Raw genomic sequence first — 19,505 nt, forward strand, 5'->3', positions numbered from 1 at the left:
AGTGTTGCTGGGTCTCATTAACTTCTGTCTAAGTTGACCTGTTAATCTGGGCCTGAGGTGCAGGCTTGGCCGTTCATTCAGTTCAGGTCACAACCTTTCTGAGCCAAAGTTCACTTCATATACTGTAGACGATGTCACAATACTGTTTTTCTAATAATATCTGAATTTTGAGTAGATAACTACTCAAAAGTACAACAGTGATTATGTAACACGCAGTTGACATGTCTTTTCGGCCCTCTTGTTAATTACTTTCACTGGTACAGATAAAGGTTTACCTCAATCGAGGCCATAATAGTGAGTACACAGTACCCATCATCACCCAATCTGTTAAACGTAATTTAAAAATTGAAAAGAAAAACAAATGTGGGTTACTTTTGGGATTAATATCTTGGAGCTGGATTTATTCATCCTTACATGACAGACATAACTGTCAAGTAATGAAAATATTATTGTGAGACGATAACAAAACTTAATTTCGTGTCTTTTTTTCCCTATCGTGTCTATTGTCATTTGTCACTTACAGTAAACAGCAAACAAAATAAGTGACAGAGAACGCTTGTTTGTCGGACACCAGCATTTATTCTGCATGCTTGTTTTCACAAACAGTCACTTTCTAGAGACAGATGGATGGGGCACTGTGCGCTGGGCAGAAATGCCTGTAGGTGGTATCCACCCGGTTTCTATGTCGTCCATGGTTGCTTGCAAAATGAAGAAACTGGTTCTTCTTCTGTGATTTCCACCTCCAAAAGGGAATGCTTCTGCTCATAGGTGGTGCGAGTGGCAGGAATGAACAAATGAACACCCGTAATCAAACTCGTGCAAGTAACGCAAGGTGATAGTTTGCTTCGTGCCTGGTGGAAATGCAGCATACTGTAATGCTTGGATGCCAAAACTTTAATAGACAGAATTTCCAGGTGCAGGCAAGGCTTTGAAGAAATCTGGTTTTGGTGACCACAGTATTGTGTTTTTGCTTTATATAGAGAATGTGGTTCTGTTGGCATCATCAAATCATGATTTTCAACAATTGAGATGAGAAGCAGCACTTCAAAGTCTGAGCCCATTGACCTCAGTCAGAATAAGATAAGATGACATGCCCCATCCAAGTCAGAATTAAAACCTCTAATGGAGAAGTCTTGATGCTCAATTCAGATTTTTGGTGAAATCCTTATTTATTATTATTATTATTATTATTTATTTTTTGGGGTGTGAACCACATGCGTCCCTAAATTGACCCATATGCGCAGAAGAAAAGACAACGTCACTCATGACTAGTGTTGTTCCAATACCGATATTGGTATCGGCAGAGGCCCCGATACTGCATTGAAACAGTGGTATCGGTATCAGTGAGCACTAACAAGTAACATGCTGATACCATTCATTTTGACGCTAATATAGGACTTTGGATGCAGCATCTTGTGTCTTGCTCATGCACGACATTCACTGATGTGTGACATGGTCACTGCATGCCAAGCTAAGATATCCTATTGGCCCTTGAATGCTCTGAACTAATGGCAGGACAGCTTTTTCATGTTGAGAAAAAACAAACTTAGGTATCGGTATAGTATCGGCATCGGCCAATACTGCAAAGCTGGGTGTCGGAATCGGTATCGGGGGCCAAAAAACGGTATCGGAACAAAACTACTCATGACGTGTATGGTCAAAGCATGTAAAGGCTTATCTTTTTATTGTTTCATATCTACATACGAGCAATGCAGGACGCGGTAAAAATATTTTCAGGAAATAAAGCCAAGCTTTCGATCACATTTCATGGAGACGTCTACAAATGATGATGTCACGTCATTGCTGCACGCTGTGGGGCTAAAGGAGTGTTATCACAAATGTCCACTTTATGCTTCATGTTTCAAGTGTGATTCAATTCAAGTCAAATATAAAGTAAATTACTCGCAACAACTTTGCAATTTCATGGACTATTGACAGTACAGTAGTCTCTCGAGGACGCTCCCCGACCCAATGCCCACGAGGAGCACATACTGTATTTGGCTTTTGATGATGCTTAGGTCAGGTACATGCGACTTGGCTTGACGAACGGAGGTCACGTTGCAAAACTTTGGATGCGTAACTGATCTAGGACCTCATATCAAAGTGACCTAGGTCGGGTTTGAAAAATAATTGGAATTGAGCCATTCAGACTTTCATTAAAAAAATCTGATACAGGAAGGCAAAAAAAAAAAAAAAGCGATTTGGGTCACATATGACTGTTGTGAACCTAGGCTAGGCTCTTGCTCAAGAGTAAGGGAAGAATGGGGCTGGAAATGGACAGATTGATCGGTGCAGCATCATTTTGTAGTGATGCGGACTGCGTTGATCTGTCATAGTAGAGACAAAAGGCACAGCTATGAATTTCCTGGCCAAGCTAAATCCTATTCTCACTCTCACATGTTTACTGACCAAAAGAAGATAGCAGTTACAAGTGGCCAAAAGAATGTCTGGGCTCTCTTAGAAATAGGGTGAATCAGTCATCTGGTAGGGGCTCGGAGTAGAGCCACTGTTCCTCGCATCGCAAGGAGCCCAATGAGGTGGCTCAGTCACCTTGGTTAGCACGCCTCCTGGGCACCTCCTTGGTGACATGCTCCAGAAATGCCTCACAAGAAGGAGGACTCGGGGACCACCCAGGACACGCCGGAGAAACCATCATATGGCTGGCCTGTGAACATCTCCAAAAAAGCTAGACAAAGTGGCTTGTGAGAGGGAAGTCCGCCTTATTTTGCACTTATTTTGCACTTGTAACCTGGCCTGGATAAGCAGAAGAAAATTGATGGATTGACGGATGAGTGTGTGCACCCTTTTATTCACCTGCTTGCGTGACATGTTAATCCTAGCCTTAGGTGAAGGGATTTGAGATCTTCAATCGGAATGACAAAATGGTCTCCACGTAAACCCGGCTCACTGACTGAGGTTACACTCAGGCCATCCATTTACTATCCCATTATCATACTTCTGTTGATGTTCTAAAGAAACGTTTAGCTTTATAGAGATGAGTATATTCGTTTTTTTTTTTTAATTGTAATTAGGTTAAATGTGAAGTGCTGGCTATGGGCGAGACTTGCTTCTGATTTGTAGTTGTCAAAAGTGTTTCGAAGAAGGCAACATGAAATTGTACTTTGGTAGAATAGGTGTATACGAAAACAGTCATGTAAGTAATCAAGATGCACTTTTGAAGGGTTTCATGGACACCTACTTTGACTAAATGGTCTTCCTTTACTTGAGAAACATTTTTGAGTTTATTATGTTGAATGGCACACAAACAGGCCTCTACATACTGTGCGACTATAGACAATTTTAGGCATTTCCAGTATTTCTGCACTTTACACAGTGAAAACAAATGACATATTTGTATTGCTTTTGCCTGTGACTAGCATACAAACCAGGCAAATACAGGTGCTCGTCCAAAAATTTGAATATCCTCAAAAAGTTGAATAATTTCTGTAATTCCATTGAAAAAGTCAAACTTTCATAGTTTATAGATTCAGGGCCCACAACTTAAGTGATTTCAAGTATTATTTTTTTTATTTTGACATTATTTGGCTTCCAGCTCATAAAACCCATGGAAACTGGATTTCAAAAAATTTGAATAATGTGAAGAAATCACCATACATACTTCCTAATGTTTTGCATGGGAAAAAAAATGGGTGGATGGATGGATGGTATTTTCAAAACAATGTCAATCTTCAGTAGTTGGTTGAGAATCCCTTTGCCTTAAACACTGCCTTGATGCGCCGTGGCATTGCCTGGGGGTCCTGGAAGCCCAGGCTTTCTTGGTGCTAGCTGTCAGCTATTTGTTTTGGGGTCTGGTGGCCCTCATTTTCCTCTTGATAGTACTGCATTACAAGAGGAAAACAAGCGCCACAATACAGTACTATCAAGAGGAAAAAGAGAGCCACCAGACCCTAAAACAAAGGCCTAACAGCAAGCGTCAATAAAGCCTGGGCTTCCAGGACCCCCAAGGCAATGCTACGGCGCATCGAGGCAGTGGCTAAGGCAAAGAGAATCCAACCAACTATTGAAGATTGACATTGTTTTAAAAATACCATCCATCCATCTATCCACCCATCTTTTTTTTCCCATGCAAAACATTGGGAAGTATGCATGGTGATTTCTTCACATTATTCAAAATTTTTTTACATCCTGTTTTAGTGGGTTTTATGAGCTGGAAGCCCAAATAATGTCAAAATAAACAAACTTAAGTTGTGGGCCCTGAATCTATAATCTATGAAAGTTTGACTAATTATTTCACTTTTCGAGGATATTCAAATTTTTGGACGAGCTCTTGTAGTAGTCAAACGATATGTCATCACATTTGGAAACCAAAATACAAGTATATTCATCCTTTTTTGCTCAAATTTTATTGTGTAGCTCTTTCTATGTAACTATCGCCTCTCACCTCCTGGCACCATGGTGTAAACACAGCCCGAAAATGTTATGCCATTACCGACCATACCACGGTTATGTAAAGTGAATGAGCTGCACTGCTTGGTCAAAATATAGCAATAGTGAAATCAGTCTGTAGTCAGTCTTTACACAACCTTTACGCTCAAGTCAAAGTGTTGGTGACCCCATTAGTGCTTTTTCCGAATGTACACAAATCCAATGCCCTCCAGTGACAGCTGGTGACTACACAAAACCTCTCTATCTCACTCAAAGCACAAGTGATTATTACTTCATGACTCAGCTCGCCCAACAAAATCCCTCAAAATTACTCTAAATTTATTGCTTTTAGGGCTTGACAGAGAAGTGGGATATCTGTTGAGTTATTACTGACACCAATTGTTAAGGTACTGAAAGACCCATGTCAGGGGCTCTGATTTCCTGTACTCCCAGAGCACCTTGTATTCCCCAAAGTCGAACGGCTTCTCCAAATCTATAAAACACATCAGAATTTTTGTGGGAACTTCCATACTGCCTACAGCTCCTTCTGAACTTGTTGACACAGCATGTTGCAGATCCAGAGTGAATATGAATCTCGCTGCCACCGCTGCCAATAGCTAGCAAGAGGATGCTGCCTAGCTTATAGCTAGCTAAAGGTAGTCAATTTCAGTCAAGCCAGACACATCCTCGCTGCAGGACCAGAAACAGTCCACACAGTCATGAAAGGATCTGAACACCAGCTTTCGACAACACATCCTCGGCACATCCTACATCCGTTTGCCCATCCTTTGCAGGCTTATAGCTAAGTTAGTCACTCATAAAGCGCTGTTGGAAACATTAGCATATGGAGAGGTTTATTCTAAAGCGAACTGGCTTGTGGCTCTTCATTAAGCTTCAGGTGAGAATAATCGCATTGTTGTCGAGCTTTACTCACTCAGCTGAATAATCGTATTATCCTTAAGCTGCTCTTTCACTGCACTTTCAACATGAGCTAAACACCCAGCTGTTTCACCCTATGACATTAGCATACAGTGTGTGTGGGTGCGCAAGGGGAGAGGGGCGAAGTCCATCAGGTTAAACAGGGGTCATTTGAGGGGGGGGGGGGGGGGGGGGGGGGGGTTTGCATTTAAAATGATGTAAAAACTCAACATTTAGAACAAGAACTCACTTTTCTCTCAAAATCGTTCACTTTTATCCTTTCTTGGTGTCTCTGTGTTACCCAATTAACCAGGATAATTGAAACATCATCTAAAGCCAGTAAAGCATTTCACTGCTTCACACGTAGCAAATGAATGAATGATAATGAATTCCCCTTGTTTGTACAAGAGGAATTCATTAAACTGTTGACACAGCAGGAATCTTTTTTTAATGACCCTGACATTGGCGACTCTTTATGCAAGACGGAATAACAACATGTCTGGAGTGGAGTTTGGATTGTGATCCAATTATATGTTATAAAGTAAACCTGCTTGCTTCTTTCCTTGCTGCTATCCTTAGATTTTTACGGACTCCACTTTTCACAACAGAGGTTATCTCAAGATTTCTTCCATACGCACAGGTCAAAAACCACATTCCTCACACACACTCCTTAACGAACCAACCAAGAAGGGAATACATTTGTACTACATTAAATTAAAGATGTGGTGTACAGGACGTATGGGTGCTTTGCCTCAGTGCACCTCAGCCATGACACGGCTGCTTTTTTACTCCTCACACGCATCCTTATGCCTGTCTACGGAACTGAACATGGGCTATTTTAATCAAGTTGTATTGACTCCTCTGATGGATGGATAGATGGATGGACATTGAACATCCATGGGTTATACAGCTTCTTTCATATTCCCCTTTCAAAAGCAATTCTGCAGTCCCTTCTTAATTCTTAACCCTATCTCATCTCAACCAATCTTCCACCGTTTTGTGTTCTCTGAGTTCTTCCAGATGGAGTCTCAGTTTTCTTCTTGTTTGTTTGTCTGTGTGTGTCCATGTGCGGTTTGCAGCTCCTGGACCTGTTCATGGTCTGGGACTGGTCAACTTACCTCGCAGACTACGGTCAGCCGACCTCCAAATACCTTCGAGTAAACCCAGCCACAGCCCTGACTCTACTTGAGAAGTGAGTGCATCCAACACTGAATTTTCACTACCAAGCTCTCTTATGAGTTTAATTCGTGCCAGGACCAGGTCCAGAAAGGAAAAACCCCACCACAGACTGGCTTTAGCCACAGGTGCTTCTACTCAACTGTCAGGGAAACAAGCTCGTCTCCAACTGTTGAGTAAAGAACCTGTGGCAATAGCCAATCTGTTTCAGGGTTTTTACTTTCTGGACCTGGATTCCTCAACCCTGGATAGGACCATGCCCGTATCTCAAAACATTAATATCTCAAAGCAACTTTCCATATTGAAATGAATGGAAATGCTATTAATCCGTTCCAGTTTTTTACAACTCAATGAATTGCTTATAAGTCAATGCTAACACTCGAAAAAGTTGTACATTTGGGTTAATTTTGCAGACCCAGTAAGATTTAAATTCTTTACCAATCTGTCTTAGCACTTCATCTATTCAGATTGCTATATTGCTATGTTAACAAAGCAACTGCTAGCTTAGTAGCATTTCATCAAGTGCCTTTACATTTTTTGTGTTATCAGACTACAAAGTTAGTCAAATGTAGAATTCTTAACCATCTGCCGTGGCACTTTTACAATGTACGTGGGTACGTTGCTCTATTTTACAATTAGCATGTTTGCATTTTAGCCCTTCTCATTTGTTATGATATATTTTCCAGGGCACAGTGTCGAATCACTTTCTGTATTTAAATTGCTATTTAGTAAAAGTTAGCATACCAACTCTTAGCATGTTAGCTCTTTTTCAATTCTCATTTGAATTGAAAAAGACCTGGATTACAGGGAAAGCTGTTAAATACTTGTTAAACTATTTTAACACTTTCTTTACATGCTGATATCTTGCTATACAGGGTGTTTCATTTCAGTATGTTACTTTATGATAACATATCTGTTGAAGATATGAAAACCAAACTTGTTTTCTCAGAACTAATGATCTTAAGTTCACGCAGCAAAGATTTGAACACAAAAATCCAATAAATAAAAATTTTATTAAACTTTCCACATATGTTCATAATGCAATCCCAAGGCTACATGGTACACATCGAAAAAAGCATTTAATTTCTTGCCAAACTCAAACAAGCATATCGAGATCAATGGTTATCAAGGCCTCAGTTATCTAAATCTTCACATCGTCCACGGATGTTAGAAGACTTTCTGCTTTCTAGTAAAAGACATTTTAAGCAAATAAGAATAAGCTGTTCAGAAAATGGATGGATGGATGGAAGAGGCAAATCAGTAGGAATGTCATTTTACGCAAAAAGCTGAAACCTTGATTGTGACGTAACAATGGTCTGTCAAACCTACTGCAGCAAAAAATTGCGGTAGGTAAAACTTTCCCACTGAATACATTTTATCCTGCTGCTTTTGCCAGTTACTAAGATATGAAATTTTCTAAAGTTACATATTGAGATGAAGCACACTATGTATGTCACCATGCCAACATTTTGCATTCTACCTCTTTCAGTAAGCTTTTGCACTCATACCATTACAGATGAATTTTCCATAGATCTCCAGGACCATGCCAATTCCTAATAACTCTTTCACAAAAGTTGGGTTACAGATGTGCACCTGATTGTCCATGTAGAATTGACTATTTAACAGGTTTACATTTCCACACCCCCACCTCCACAATATTAGGAACATCTCTAGGAATGTGTGTATGAAATTATCTAAATCTTTTCTCTCTTTTGCTGTTGTGCCACCAGACTTTACAGAGGGTAGGTCCAGCTTTTCACATATTTAATTTGACTTCAAATATTTTTTTATTAAGAATGTACAGGCACTAAAGTTAAGCCAAGGGTGAACCTGGAATAAAAATTGCTATGGTTTTAGATTTCATTCAAATTTCAACTTAAAATGTTACAAAATTTGTTGAATCACACAGTAATAAACAGCAAATTAAACTGTATAATAACTGTCTCTCCCTTCATTGCTCCCACCTTTCTTAAGGATGAAGGACACCAGTAAGAAGAACAATATATTTTCTCAGTTCAGGAAGAACGACAGAGACAAACAGAAGCTGATAGAGACTGTGGTAAAACAGCTAAGGAGCCTGGTCAACGGCATGTCCTCCTAAGGCCATGTGTGCCACTCATTCAACATACAGTACATGTACATACACTGAAACTGCCAAGACCCAGTCAGGCCAACGCTTTCAACCAATGAATGAAATGACCCACTCCCAGGAATATTCAAGCACATAACTTGAATCCGGCCCCTGAAACAGATGTGGAAGATGATCTTCTAACCAAGCAAAGATTTATCACCATATATAATCTTTTCAGCATCTTGTCCTACTCTCCCAGAGCAGTTGTCCATCACTTTAATCTCCATCTTGTGCTTGCAGTGCTCGACCAAATGTTGCACAGTGAAAACCATCAGAGGTACCTAACGTGCTAAAATATCACAAGTATATTGGTCCCTACCACTTTTACACCTGTTGCCAACACCATGCACAATCTTTTAGAGCAGGGATGTTCAAAGTCTGGCCTGAGGGCCAAATGTGGACCGTGTTCAAATTTCCACCGGCCTGCAGCCTCTGGCATAAAAATAGTATTGTGTGGCCCATCAGCACCGTTGACCACAGTAGAAAAAACACATGTACAAAAAAACCTTTATATTTCACCTGAAGATGGGAGCAAACTTGTGGTTGCATTCAAAAATATGCTCCGAGCGCACTTGCCTTTCCAAACGCACCACTCTCACAGTCATGTTAGGCGTCAACAGTGAATTTCCAAACGCATTCCTAGCTGCACAACCCTTATTGTGTGACCCTTTCCAGCTCATTTCTAAAATGTAGACTGTGGCTAATGTAACTGTTTTTTTGTCCCTTAAAGGGGAAGTCAACCTTAAACATTTCTCAATAATATATGTGACCTCAATAGTCTAAACGTGACTTTCTGATTAATATAACATTTGTAGAATATTAGTTTTGAAGCAAAAGCCAGCCATTTTTGTCCATCTCAGGCTGCGACCATTTTGCTACTTGCTGTCGACTGAAGATGACATCACAGTTGCTCAGGGCTCATGCTGCATTCAAGGAAGGTCGGAAGTCGGATTTATCACAGTTGTTTTTTTCAGTTCCAACCTGAAAGCGTTCGAGGCGAAAAAAAAACCAAAATGGCGAATAGTGATAAACTATTTTTTGTTTTGTTCATCAAAACACATCTTGGCCTCCAGCAAACTTGCCTTCTCACAGTTTAGCTTCATTTATGTATTTATCTTTTTTCATAAAGATTCCATACAGTTGAGTTCAGTAGTTCACCGTATAGTTTCATGCAGGGAGATAGCAGCATACTGTCATGTAAGTTTTGTTTTGTGAAGTTATGTTGAATATTTATGAATGAAGAAAGCTATCTAGTTTTATATTCAAGTACCGTTAAATTGTGTTTTACCATTCACGGTCTGTGTTCCCATAGGGGTCGCCATTGTAGAGTGACGTCACATTGTAGTCGGTCGGTGAAGTCGGGGTCCTTTTTTTTCCGACTTCGCAAGTGGGATTTCCGAGTTCAAGGGGGCTCCCGTACACACTTCCTGGTTTGAAGTCGGAAAAGTCAGACTTCCCACTTTCTTCGAATGCAGCATTAGCCAACGACCAATCACAGTTCACCGTGAAGCTGAGCTGTTATTGGTTGTTACCTGAGACCTGAGCAACTGTGATGTCATTTTCACTCGACAGAACTCGGCAGCCTTCTGATATTGATAAAAAACGGCTGGTATTTGCTGCTTAACTCGTATTTCACAAATGCAATATTAACCTAAATACCGCATTTAGACTAGTGGGGCTGCAGAGAACATATTATTGTCAATACAAAAAATGTGTGTGTGTGTGTGTGTGGGGGGGGTCTTTTCCCCTTTATAATCTGACTTAATTTGCCAAGAGTCTGTGGCTGTTTTCAATGAATTCAATATCAAGAGGCCTAACTTGACAATACGTACGAACTATGACATGATGACAATGAATGAACACGGTGAAAAATTAAATCAACTGGAAGCTGAATGATCGGCCCTCTCACATTTCCACCTCACCAAATCTGGCCCTCGTGCAGTGAACAGACTCCTAGTTCTGTATGCACAAAATATATGACTGGAAACTCCTAATTATAATACAGAACACACAAATGTGACAGATTATTTCATAATTTTTGAGAATATTTTTAATTACTATAATAATAATACAGGCTAGTTTAGTATTTCATATTTTCAAGGGTGCAATAATTATAACTGCAGAAAAAGTGAAACAAAAAAGTACTGAGACAATGACATGGATGAGAGGAAAAGCACCACAGGTTAATGGAAATAATATGTTTTATTGTAATTTCTTTTTACCCAAGTTACTCACAAATATGTTGACTCATTAATGTAAAGCTCATAAACATGGATTTTTTTTCTTCTTCTGACCCACCACTACGGAAGGTGTTTAGAAGAATGTTCAGTCTTTTATGTCCATTATTTACACACACACACAAAAACGTCTGTCGACGTCTGACGTCTGAAGAGACTGATGTTCATAAAAAAAAGAGTAGCAGCCCGTTTGTTGTCTTTCGTGCTCATGTTTTAAGTTCACTGCCAAATTTTGAGGTTTTGTGTTTTATTGTAAAATCGGCCTTTAAAACTAGGAAACCTCCTGTCTGAATGGATGACGAATGCATTAAAACGGAGTCTTACATATTTGCTAAATCTGCGCATCACATCTGTTTTTTTTTGTATTTTTTTCAACTGTCATCTGCATATTTATTGATTGGGGAAAAAGGGTCTTCCAAAAAAGGATTTGAAGTTTTAGAACTCAACAAGGTGTGGCCACTTATAATCAGTTAGTACAGCTGATAAAGGGTCCAGATTTTGATTTGAAGTTTTAATAGTAAAATAACAACTATGGTAAATAAATATGAGAAATAGTGCTTCAATAAAATCCACCAAAATACAGACTTGAAGAAATGTTAGAGAATGTACTCAATTCACAATTTCTTTACAAAAATATCTTGAAAATACATTTAAGATAACATTCACCAAGTCTTAATTTGCCATTTGCAGTAAAATGTAGCACTGCTGTATGGAAGACGATTAGGGCCAATGAAGAGGGGGGAAACAAGTTTGCAGAAATCTGACTTTGAGTGCTACTATTATTATTATTTTAAAGTGAGATTTCTGAGATCTCACTTTAAAGTCAGAATTTTGTGAATAAAGTGAGAATCCTGCCAAACTTATTTTTTTCCTCTCTTCTCTGGCCCTAATAATCCTCTTTCGTACCGCTGGGCGTAGCTAAGCTAATATCGACCCACTTTTAAGGGACAACAAAAATGAGGCGCTGCAAGCCAGGCATCACTTCTTGTTCTCGGCCATATTCCCCCATGTGGGTAAGTGGGAAAAGGTGTACATCAACTCTACACCACTCTAGTGTGAAGGTGAAATATAATTTTGCACATTTTGATCCAGCCCATATTGCGCATTGACTGCCTAAAGTTGTTGTTGTTCTTTTTTACAATTACAGTCATGGTGTAGTTATGATTTACAAATTTAAATCATTTATTTTTATCTCATTTACAGTATGTTGGTCGTAAATATTTTAAGTGACTTGACTGCAGTCTGTGGGACAAACTGGTTGTAGTACCCTAGCCTGGCAAGCTACACCCACTTTCTTGAAAGAGAAAGTGGGTCTGGACTAGGGATGCACCGAAATGAAAATGTTTAGCCCCCCAAAAATTATGCCAATTTTTACTATTATTGCATTTTTTATAATTAATTAAAATTATAATATTATTATAAAATATTTATTTAGCACTGGCATTTTAACCAAGCGCATAAATTGAAACAGCATACCGCAGACATGTTGGCCAATGGTACATTAATCACCAAATGAGGGTTGAGCATTTTCTGGCGGTGCGATTGCACTTAATAGTCAATGTAGTTCGCACGGACGGACACGGATGCGTGCGGCGGGACAAGGTGTGGCGCACTTAAAATCGGCACATTCACATTGTCACCAACTATTAAAAATAAATAAATACATTTGTTCGCACCAGCTAATCGGCTTCGGAAACGGACAGCAAAGTCACACACAGCATCCTGTACAGGTCTGTCGCCACCTGGAAATAGCGGTAAGTGTTTAAAACTGTTGATAGCAATAGTGCTAGCATTAGCTAAAGTATTTAGCACGGACACCGGTATGCTGGTGAAAAAGTGGAAGCGTTCGAGTGGCTCTTATTAAAAAAAAAAAGGGAAGGCGCTGCAGGAGAAAGAGTGGCTCACCTGTATTGCAGTACATGGCAGTTCTGTCTTTTTTTGATTCGCTTAAATGTGCAAAATTTTGCCATTTTTGGCTGAAAATTTTCAGTGGCCAAATATTCGGTGCATCACTAGTCTGGATAGGCGTCCATAGACAGCGATTCGGCTCTGGCCGAAAACAGGCCGGCCAATCAAATTTGTCTATTTGCGTGACGTCATCTTCGTGAGCAACGTCACTCTTCACTCTTCAAGTTTTTCCCGCAACAACGCGTAAGTCATTCACTACTGTCTGTCTTTGGCTGGATGTTGTCTTAAAGAAAAAAAAAGACTTCAATGAGCCGCTTTTCTGACTTCACGTCCACTCTTCGCTCATTGGTTCATTCTGTCTGTTAGCTCAGCTTTGCCCAGCCTCAGAAATGCGACTGATAGTTGACAAGTCTCACTCTTCTGTAAATCCGCGAGTGAGTCTGGATTTCCACGATAGTAGGACTCTGCTGATTTTGTTTCAGATTTGTCTATAGCATTCCCAAGTCTCAGGAAAACATGCTCCATGATTTACAGGCAGCCTCAGATTTCATTGGGTCACGCTACTTACGGGATTGTGCACACATTAGCTGGTAGCAGTTAATGAGTGGAAGTCGCTGTAAGCACTTAAAGAAAGACCAACAGGAGAATATGGCCCTACTGTATATGAATTGAATTTGTTTTCTGTATCTAAATGCGTCACCTGATGATTTATGAAAATATTTATAATAAATATTTGCGAATTCTCTTGGCTAAGTATGATGATAAATACAGAATGTTAGCTACTGTGTCAGATGCAGTATCATACATGAACTGAGTAGAAACTGAAATCAGTGAACAGCATCGCTACAATGTATTTATAATTATTATTTTATAATTGTTACAAACATTTTAAGATCCTGTGTTTAAGATGGGAGCAATGTGGTTCCATTGATAAACAAAAATTATTGTGTGTGCTGCCCTTTCCATTTGTAAATGGTACAAATAGTAAAACTAACAATATTATACATGTGAAGTTAAATGCATTTTTGTCGGTCAAATGACCTACTGTACAAAAATTAAGCGCCAATGTGAGAGGAGGGGTTGCACTGAAATGTTAAGATAAATGATGTATACTTGTATATTTAACAATTCCAGAACTTTTAAATTTTACATTTTGAATTCTCTATTTTTGTTCCTCAGGGTGAAATGCGGCTTTTGAATCTGTATATTCATAAAGCACAGCAATAATGACTTGGCTTCTTTACAGCCATGCAGGCAGGTTTAATGCGGAATCCTGCCTGATGATGATTACTAATTTTGTAATGCCATGTATCGTTATTCTGTGCTTATTGTAGCATTTGGCTTCTTTTTAGAATGATGTTTTGCATATTCAATAGTTGTTTGTACTGTACACTCCACCCAAAATGAATAGGGCAGTGTAGCCAATTACTTTAGTTTGTCTGAAAACCTTTGGGGCAAAAGATCAATATAAGACAAGCTATCAACTTTTCAGCTTGTATTTCTGCATAACCTTTCTGATTAAATATTTATCTTTTTGTTTGAGTGCGCCTATTTTTGATGTGAGCAAAAGCATTGGAACATGTGACTAACTTTTTTGTGTGTGTGTATTCTTTTGATTGATTAGGGCCATACACACACACACACACATATATATGTATATATTTGTATATGTATGTATATATATATATATATATATGTATGTATGTATATATATATATATATGTATGTATATATATATATATATGTATATGTACATTGAGGGGGGTAATATTCCGGGAAAAAACTTGCAAATTTGCCACTTCATAAAGTCACAAATTTGCGAGTTTATTATTGCAAGAAAAAAACTCAAGAGAAATACACGAGTGTAGCTATAGTCTAATGTGAGGATTTGTTGGTGGTTACTGTTTATAAAATGAAAAGGCAGGATGGAGACTGATTGTTCTGAATTTAAACTTTTCTCCTCATACGCAGCAGCTAGAGCAACAACACTTCCTGATCCCCTATCAGCTGACTAACACTAACCAATCAGAAGCTAGCATACGTTAGGTAAATGCAGGTGAATGACAAAGAGCAGCAGATTCGACACATCAACTTAACTACTTGTACAAAGTAATTCCAAAATGTAGGAATATGGAAATAATAATTCTGGAGACATAAATGTACAAGTAAATATACATTTTAACAGATTAACTTAAATGCTTGATCCTCAGGATGTGGACCTTCGCAAAGCGAGGCGTCTTTGTCACTGGCCGTACCCAACGCTTCAAAGTGTGAATGCTTGACATGATGGTTAATCTGCTTATTTGAAAACCCGACTGAAAAGTATTGGCACAATCATTCGAGTTAGTAGTACGCTACGTGTATTTCTTGTAAGTTTTTTTCTTGCAAATTTGCGAGTACTTTCAGGGAATACGTGGGCCATAATACGCCGTCGTATGCTTGCCTATGAATTTGCTTCCATTAAATATAATAATAATATAATGTTAATCTGACCTAGATGTAATGTATGTAAATAAAAGTTAATATGTTGATCTTTTGTGAAATACATGTGTTTTCAGTCTACAACAAAAAATATTGGCCCCATTGTTCCAATACCTTTTGAGGTGAGTGTAAATGCTAGAGTAGTGCATACAATAAATTTGGAAAGCAGTTTTTACATTTTAAACATTTGGTTAATCCTGACCTCTCAACTGTGTTTTGTGTGTTGTTTTATTTTTTTGCGTTTCTGAAACATAAGGGCAAAGTGAGGAGTAAAATTATGTAATCACGTTCAACTCATTTGCATGGTTTAACTGAAAATGCTGTTGGGATTTGCATTCTATAAAATATGTTTATTTACAGATGTTTACTTTATGTACAATTCCAGACAAACAAACATTTTGTCATCCTCAAAAAGATTTTTTAAAATGTATTTGGCGTGATATAATATTAATTCATCAGTAACTGATCATTCTTGTTAAATACAAAGCAAGTGTGTCAATGATAATGACATTTAAAAGTTCAGTGGAATAAAAAAATCACATTTACAGGAAAAACTTTATTGTGGTCAGTGTGTCATTGTCAATGTTGCCTCAAGTCTAAAAAGTTGGTCAAATGGAACATCAGCAAGAAAGTGTCATTTCCTCCAAAGCTTTCTTTGATTTCTTAGAATATGTTTGTTTTTGGAATGTGGGAGGAAGTTTGAGTATGCAGTGAAACCCACAAAAACACTGGGAGATTTGTGGAAAAACTCCACAAAGGAAGGCTATACCCAAAGGTCAAACCCTGAACATCAGAACTGTGAGTTAGATGCTAACCCCCAAATTTTTTTGTTTACGTAACCTTGATCAGCTAAGTTCTTGCTAAATAAACAAAACAGCAGAAGCAGTTACAATAAAAAGTGGCTTCCAGTTTTAAGAGTGTCCTGACGTTTAACTTTGAGTCAGATTTAAATGAATAAAGTCACAAGTATCTTTTATTTTTTATTTTTTTTTTCTGGAGAGCTCAGTATTGTTCATTCGGTAATTTTAACGATTTGACATCTCTCTTTTTTCATTTATTTATTTATTATTATTATTATTTTTTTAAATAATTATTATTTTGTATGTGCGTGTGGGTGTGTGTATGTGCGTGTGTGTGAGTGTGTATTCATTAGTTCACCAAGTCACAAGTATCTGATGGGCCAATGGTTGAAAAAACATGACACAGTATAAAATGTGTTTATTTTTTGTAGAGTTGATAGTACAGTTCATTGTGAAGAATAGCATTTATAAGTCAAAACGAGTCACTGCAGTAGTGTGTAAAATTAAGTAGAAAAACAAAGTCTTTAGTAGGGCTGTCACTCGATTATTTTTAGAATTGTTTTTTCTTTTTCTTTTTTTTTCTTTTTTTTTTCTTCTGGAGATCAGAAAAAAATGATTTTTTTTTCTATTGATTATTCCATCGATTAATCAAATAATGGGATACAATTGTACTTTATTCCATTTTATTTCGCATTAAAGTGTATTACAAAATAAATTTTCCCCGAATTACTGTTTGTTAAACAATTTCTGTTGTTCCTTTAGTATTTTTTGGTTAAAAAAACCAACAAAACATCAATTCAGCAATATCAAAAAGAGGAATTGATGTACTTACCAACTTTTTTTTAATTAATTCAGTCACTGATTTGGTCATTGTTTTCCAAAGTAAAAGTAAATGTTTGCAAATGTCTTAAGTGCAAAAGATAACTGGTCTACTTTGATGAAGGACTAAAGAAATCGGAGAATATTTACTTATGAGAGAGTGCAGGATTTGGACGATTTTATTTTGAAACAATGGCGTTAAACTATTTCTCGATTATTAAACAGTTGCAGATTAATTTGGTTATTGATTACTTGTCGATTAATTTTGACAGCTCTAGTCTTTAGTCTGGAGAAAAAACAACTCAAATGAAATCATAATGTTGACTTAAAATATGGAAGTCTGGGCTTCCCTGCTAAAGCTGCTGCCCCCGCGACCCGACCCCGGATAAGCGGAATTGAAGACGGACGGACGGACTTAAAATATGTTACTGTATAGAAGTCTCAAAAAAAGCATACAAACACCCTTGGTACACAAACAAATTCCAGGGTTACTTACTCTAACGTGACCTGAACACCTCCTAGCCAACCCTAATCAATTATAAATTAAATGTTTCTAAATTCGCCAACCCTCTGGCATGTCCTACCCCCAACACACACTAACTGGGAAACAGCAAGTGAACTTTAGCCCGGGTTAATGTCTGAATATGAGGATCTCTGTCGCCGCAGATGTACTGTATGTACAGTTCGCATTCAGTGATGGCGTGAACGTGTTGTCTGTCTCTTACAGTATGTGTGCCATCTGATTGACTGGTAACCAGTGCACAATGTTCCCCACCTTTTGTGCAAACACAGCAATGATCAAAACATTCCTTCCGTGCTCTGTAATCCAGCCAAGTTCAAACAAATTTATGAGGCAAAACACTGATATACAAAACTTCACCTCACAAATGTTACCTTCCTGTGTCAGAAGCAGAGAGAGGAGTTGGAGAAGGACTCCTTCCTGAGTGTTAACCGGGGTGACAAATGTTTTAGTGGAGGGATCAAAGGTTTTAACAAGGCAGTAAAAGGTTGCACATTCACTCCAATACAATAGGCAGACAGGGATATTCACATGTTAGAGAGACTATATTGGCCTTATTTACTAAATGTTTGTACAAAAAAAGAGCTGTTAAGTTGATAGGAACGGCAGACAGTTCTTTTGACTGTACTGAATCACTTGAACCAGTTTATTAAAACATTTGTTCAAAAGATTATTTATGGGGAACACTAGATAAAATGTATGTTGCAGTGTTTATCAGATATTGTAAACTTAAGGTAGAGAGAATAAAAAAATTAATTAAAAAAAAGTGAGATATTAATGTATTCGAATTTTACACTTAATTCCCTTTAAAATTATGGAGGTACCCATGTCCAGACTGAGTAATCTGTGCATTCTGGCGAATTCACACATGGCCAGACTGCAATCATACAGTTTGTGCCACTACTTTAGCCCGCGGATCCGTTTTCAAATACGTAAATAAAAAATATCCACAATGCTCTATCCCAGGGATTTTTCCTCTGAGGGCCACATCCAGAAAAATCAAAGGGCTGCTTTAAAAATTTTAAACTTTAATTTGTTAAATTGTGCCATAATCAATCAAGCAATTGTATATTGTTTATATATTACAGTTGCTTTGAAAAAATAATATATTGTAAAATGAGATGAGGCAAATAGTTGAGTTTTTTTCTTCTTTTTTAAATATTAGGCTGGCCCAGCCTTTTATCCCATTAGATTAGTCACCCTTGTTCTAAACAGCAGCTGAATCCCATCTTTATATACAGAACCAAAACAAGAGCAATCTATAGTAATCTGACCATTTTAAAAGCAGTTAATTAATTAATGTAATAGGTTCACTATTCAGAGAAACAATTTTTGCTTCTAAAAATGAATGACCAATTATTCACCTCAGTGTTAGGAAGATAAATGTTCCTAATTTACTTGTAAATAGTTCAATTATATATTTTCATAGACAGGTTCTACAGAATCTACAATGAATTAAATACTAGTAGTGGTAGTCTCCATCAACTGTACAAATATAGTTTTTATCTCATGCCACGGGCCGCTGAAAAATGGTTGACAGGCCACAAATGGCCCCGGGCCATAATTTGGACACCACTGCTCAATCCCAACTGTGTGTGTTATATATAAAAATGACTGCCTATCTTTGCTACTAAGTGTGTCACAACGTCACAATAACTATACCAACAGTAACAAAACTTATATGAATAGGAACAATGACACCGTCCGTAACTAGATTACACCCTGTCTGTACAAAAATAATCCATTAAAGAGGCATAACACAGTCACAAGTGTTACTAATAATGGCAACACGCATGATGGAAAAGCCTCCAATGTTACTGTTGCTGTCTTGCTGTCTTCATCAGCTGAGTAGTGCACCAGAGGTTGTTTCAAAATATGAACACTAACAGGAAATACAGTGTTAGTTGCTTTAATCTTGCCAGTTTTAAAGTGTTTGGTAAATGTAAAATGTCTTATCCCATTTAATGCACACTTTCCTATGTGTCCCTTTTTGTCCCTTTGCCCATTTCATATTCAGATACTTGTTCCAGATAAACACTGATTGGGATTTTGTTAGCAAATTCAAAGGTAAATTTAATTTTTGATCAAATAAAATATGAATATCATTGAGGGAATGGGAATCTATTTAA

At 37.9% G+C, this 19,505-nt stretch overlaps 1 protein-coding gene across 2 annotated transcripts in view; it reads left to right on the top strand.

Moving 5' to 3' along the window:
* Positions 1-12,568, top strand: part of exoc6 (exocyst complex component 6) — a 45,513-nt gene extending 32,945 nt beyond the window's left edge. For both annotated transcript variants that reach the window (XM_077550493.1, XM_077550494.1), the window contains 2 exons: positions 6,384-6,496; positions 8,455-12,568. In XM_077550493.1, the coding sequence (XP_077406619.1) occupies positions 6,384-6,496; positions 8,455-8,581 (240 nt within the window). In that variant the 3' untranslated portion in view covers positions 8,582-12,568. The remainder of the gene's footprint in view (positions 1-6,383; positions 6,497-8,454) is intronic.
* Positions 12,569-19,505: the final 6,937 nt, after the last annotated feature.

This window comes from Vanacampus margaritifer, chromosome 18 (genome assembly GCF_051991255.1).
Source record: "Vanacampus margaritifer isolate UIUO_Vmar chromosome 18, RoL_Vmar_1.0, whole genome shotgun sequence".
Lineage (NCBI taxonomy): Eukaryota > Metazoa > Chordata > Actinopteri > Syngnathiformes > Syngnathidae > Vanacampus > Vanacampus margaritifer.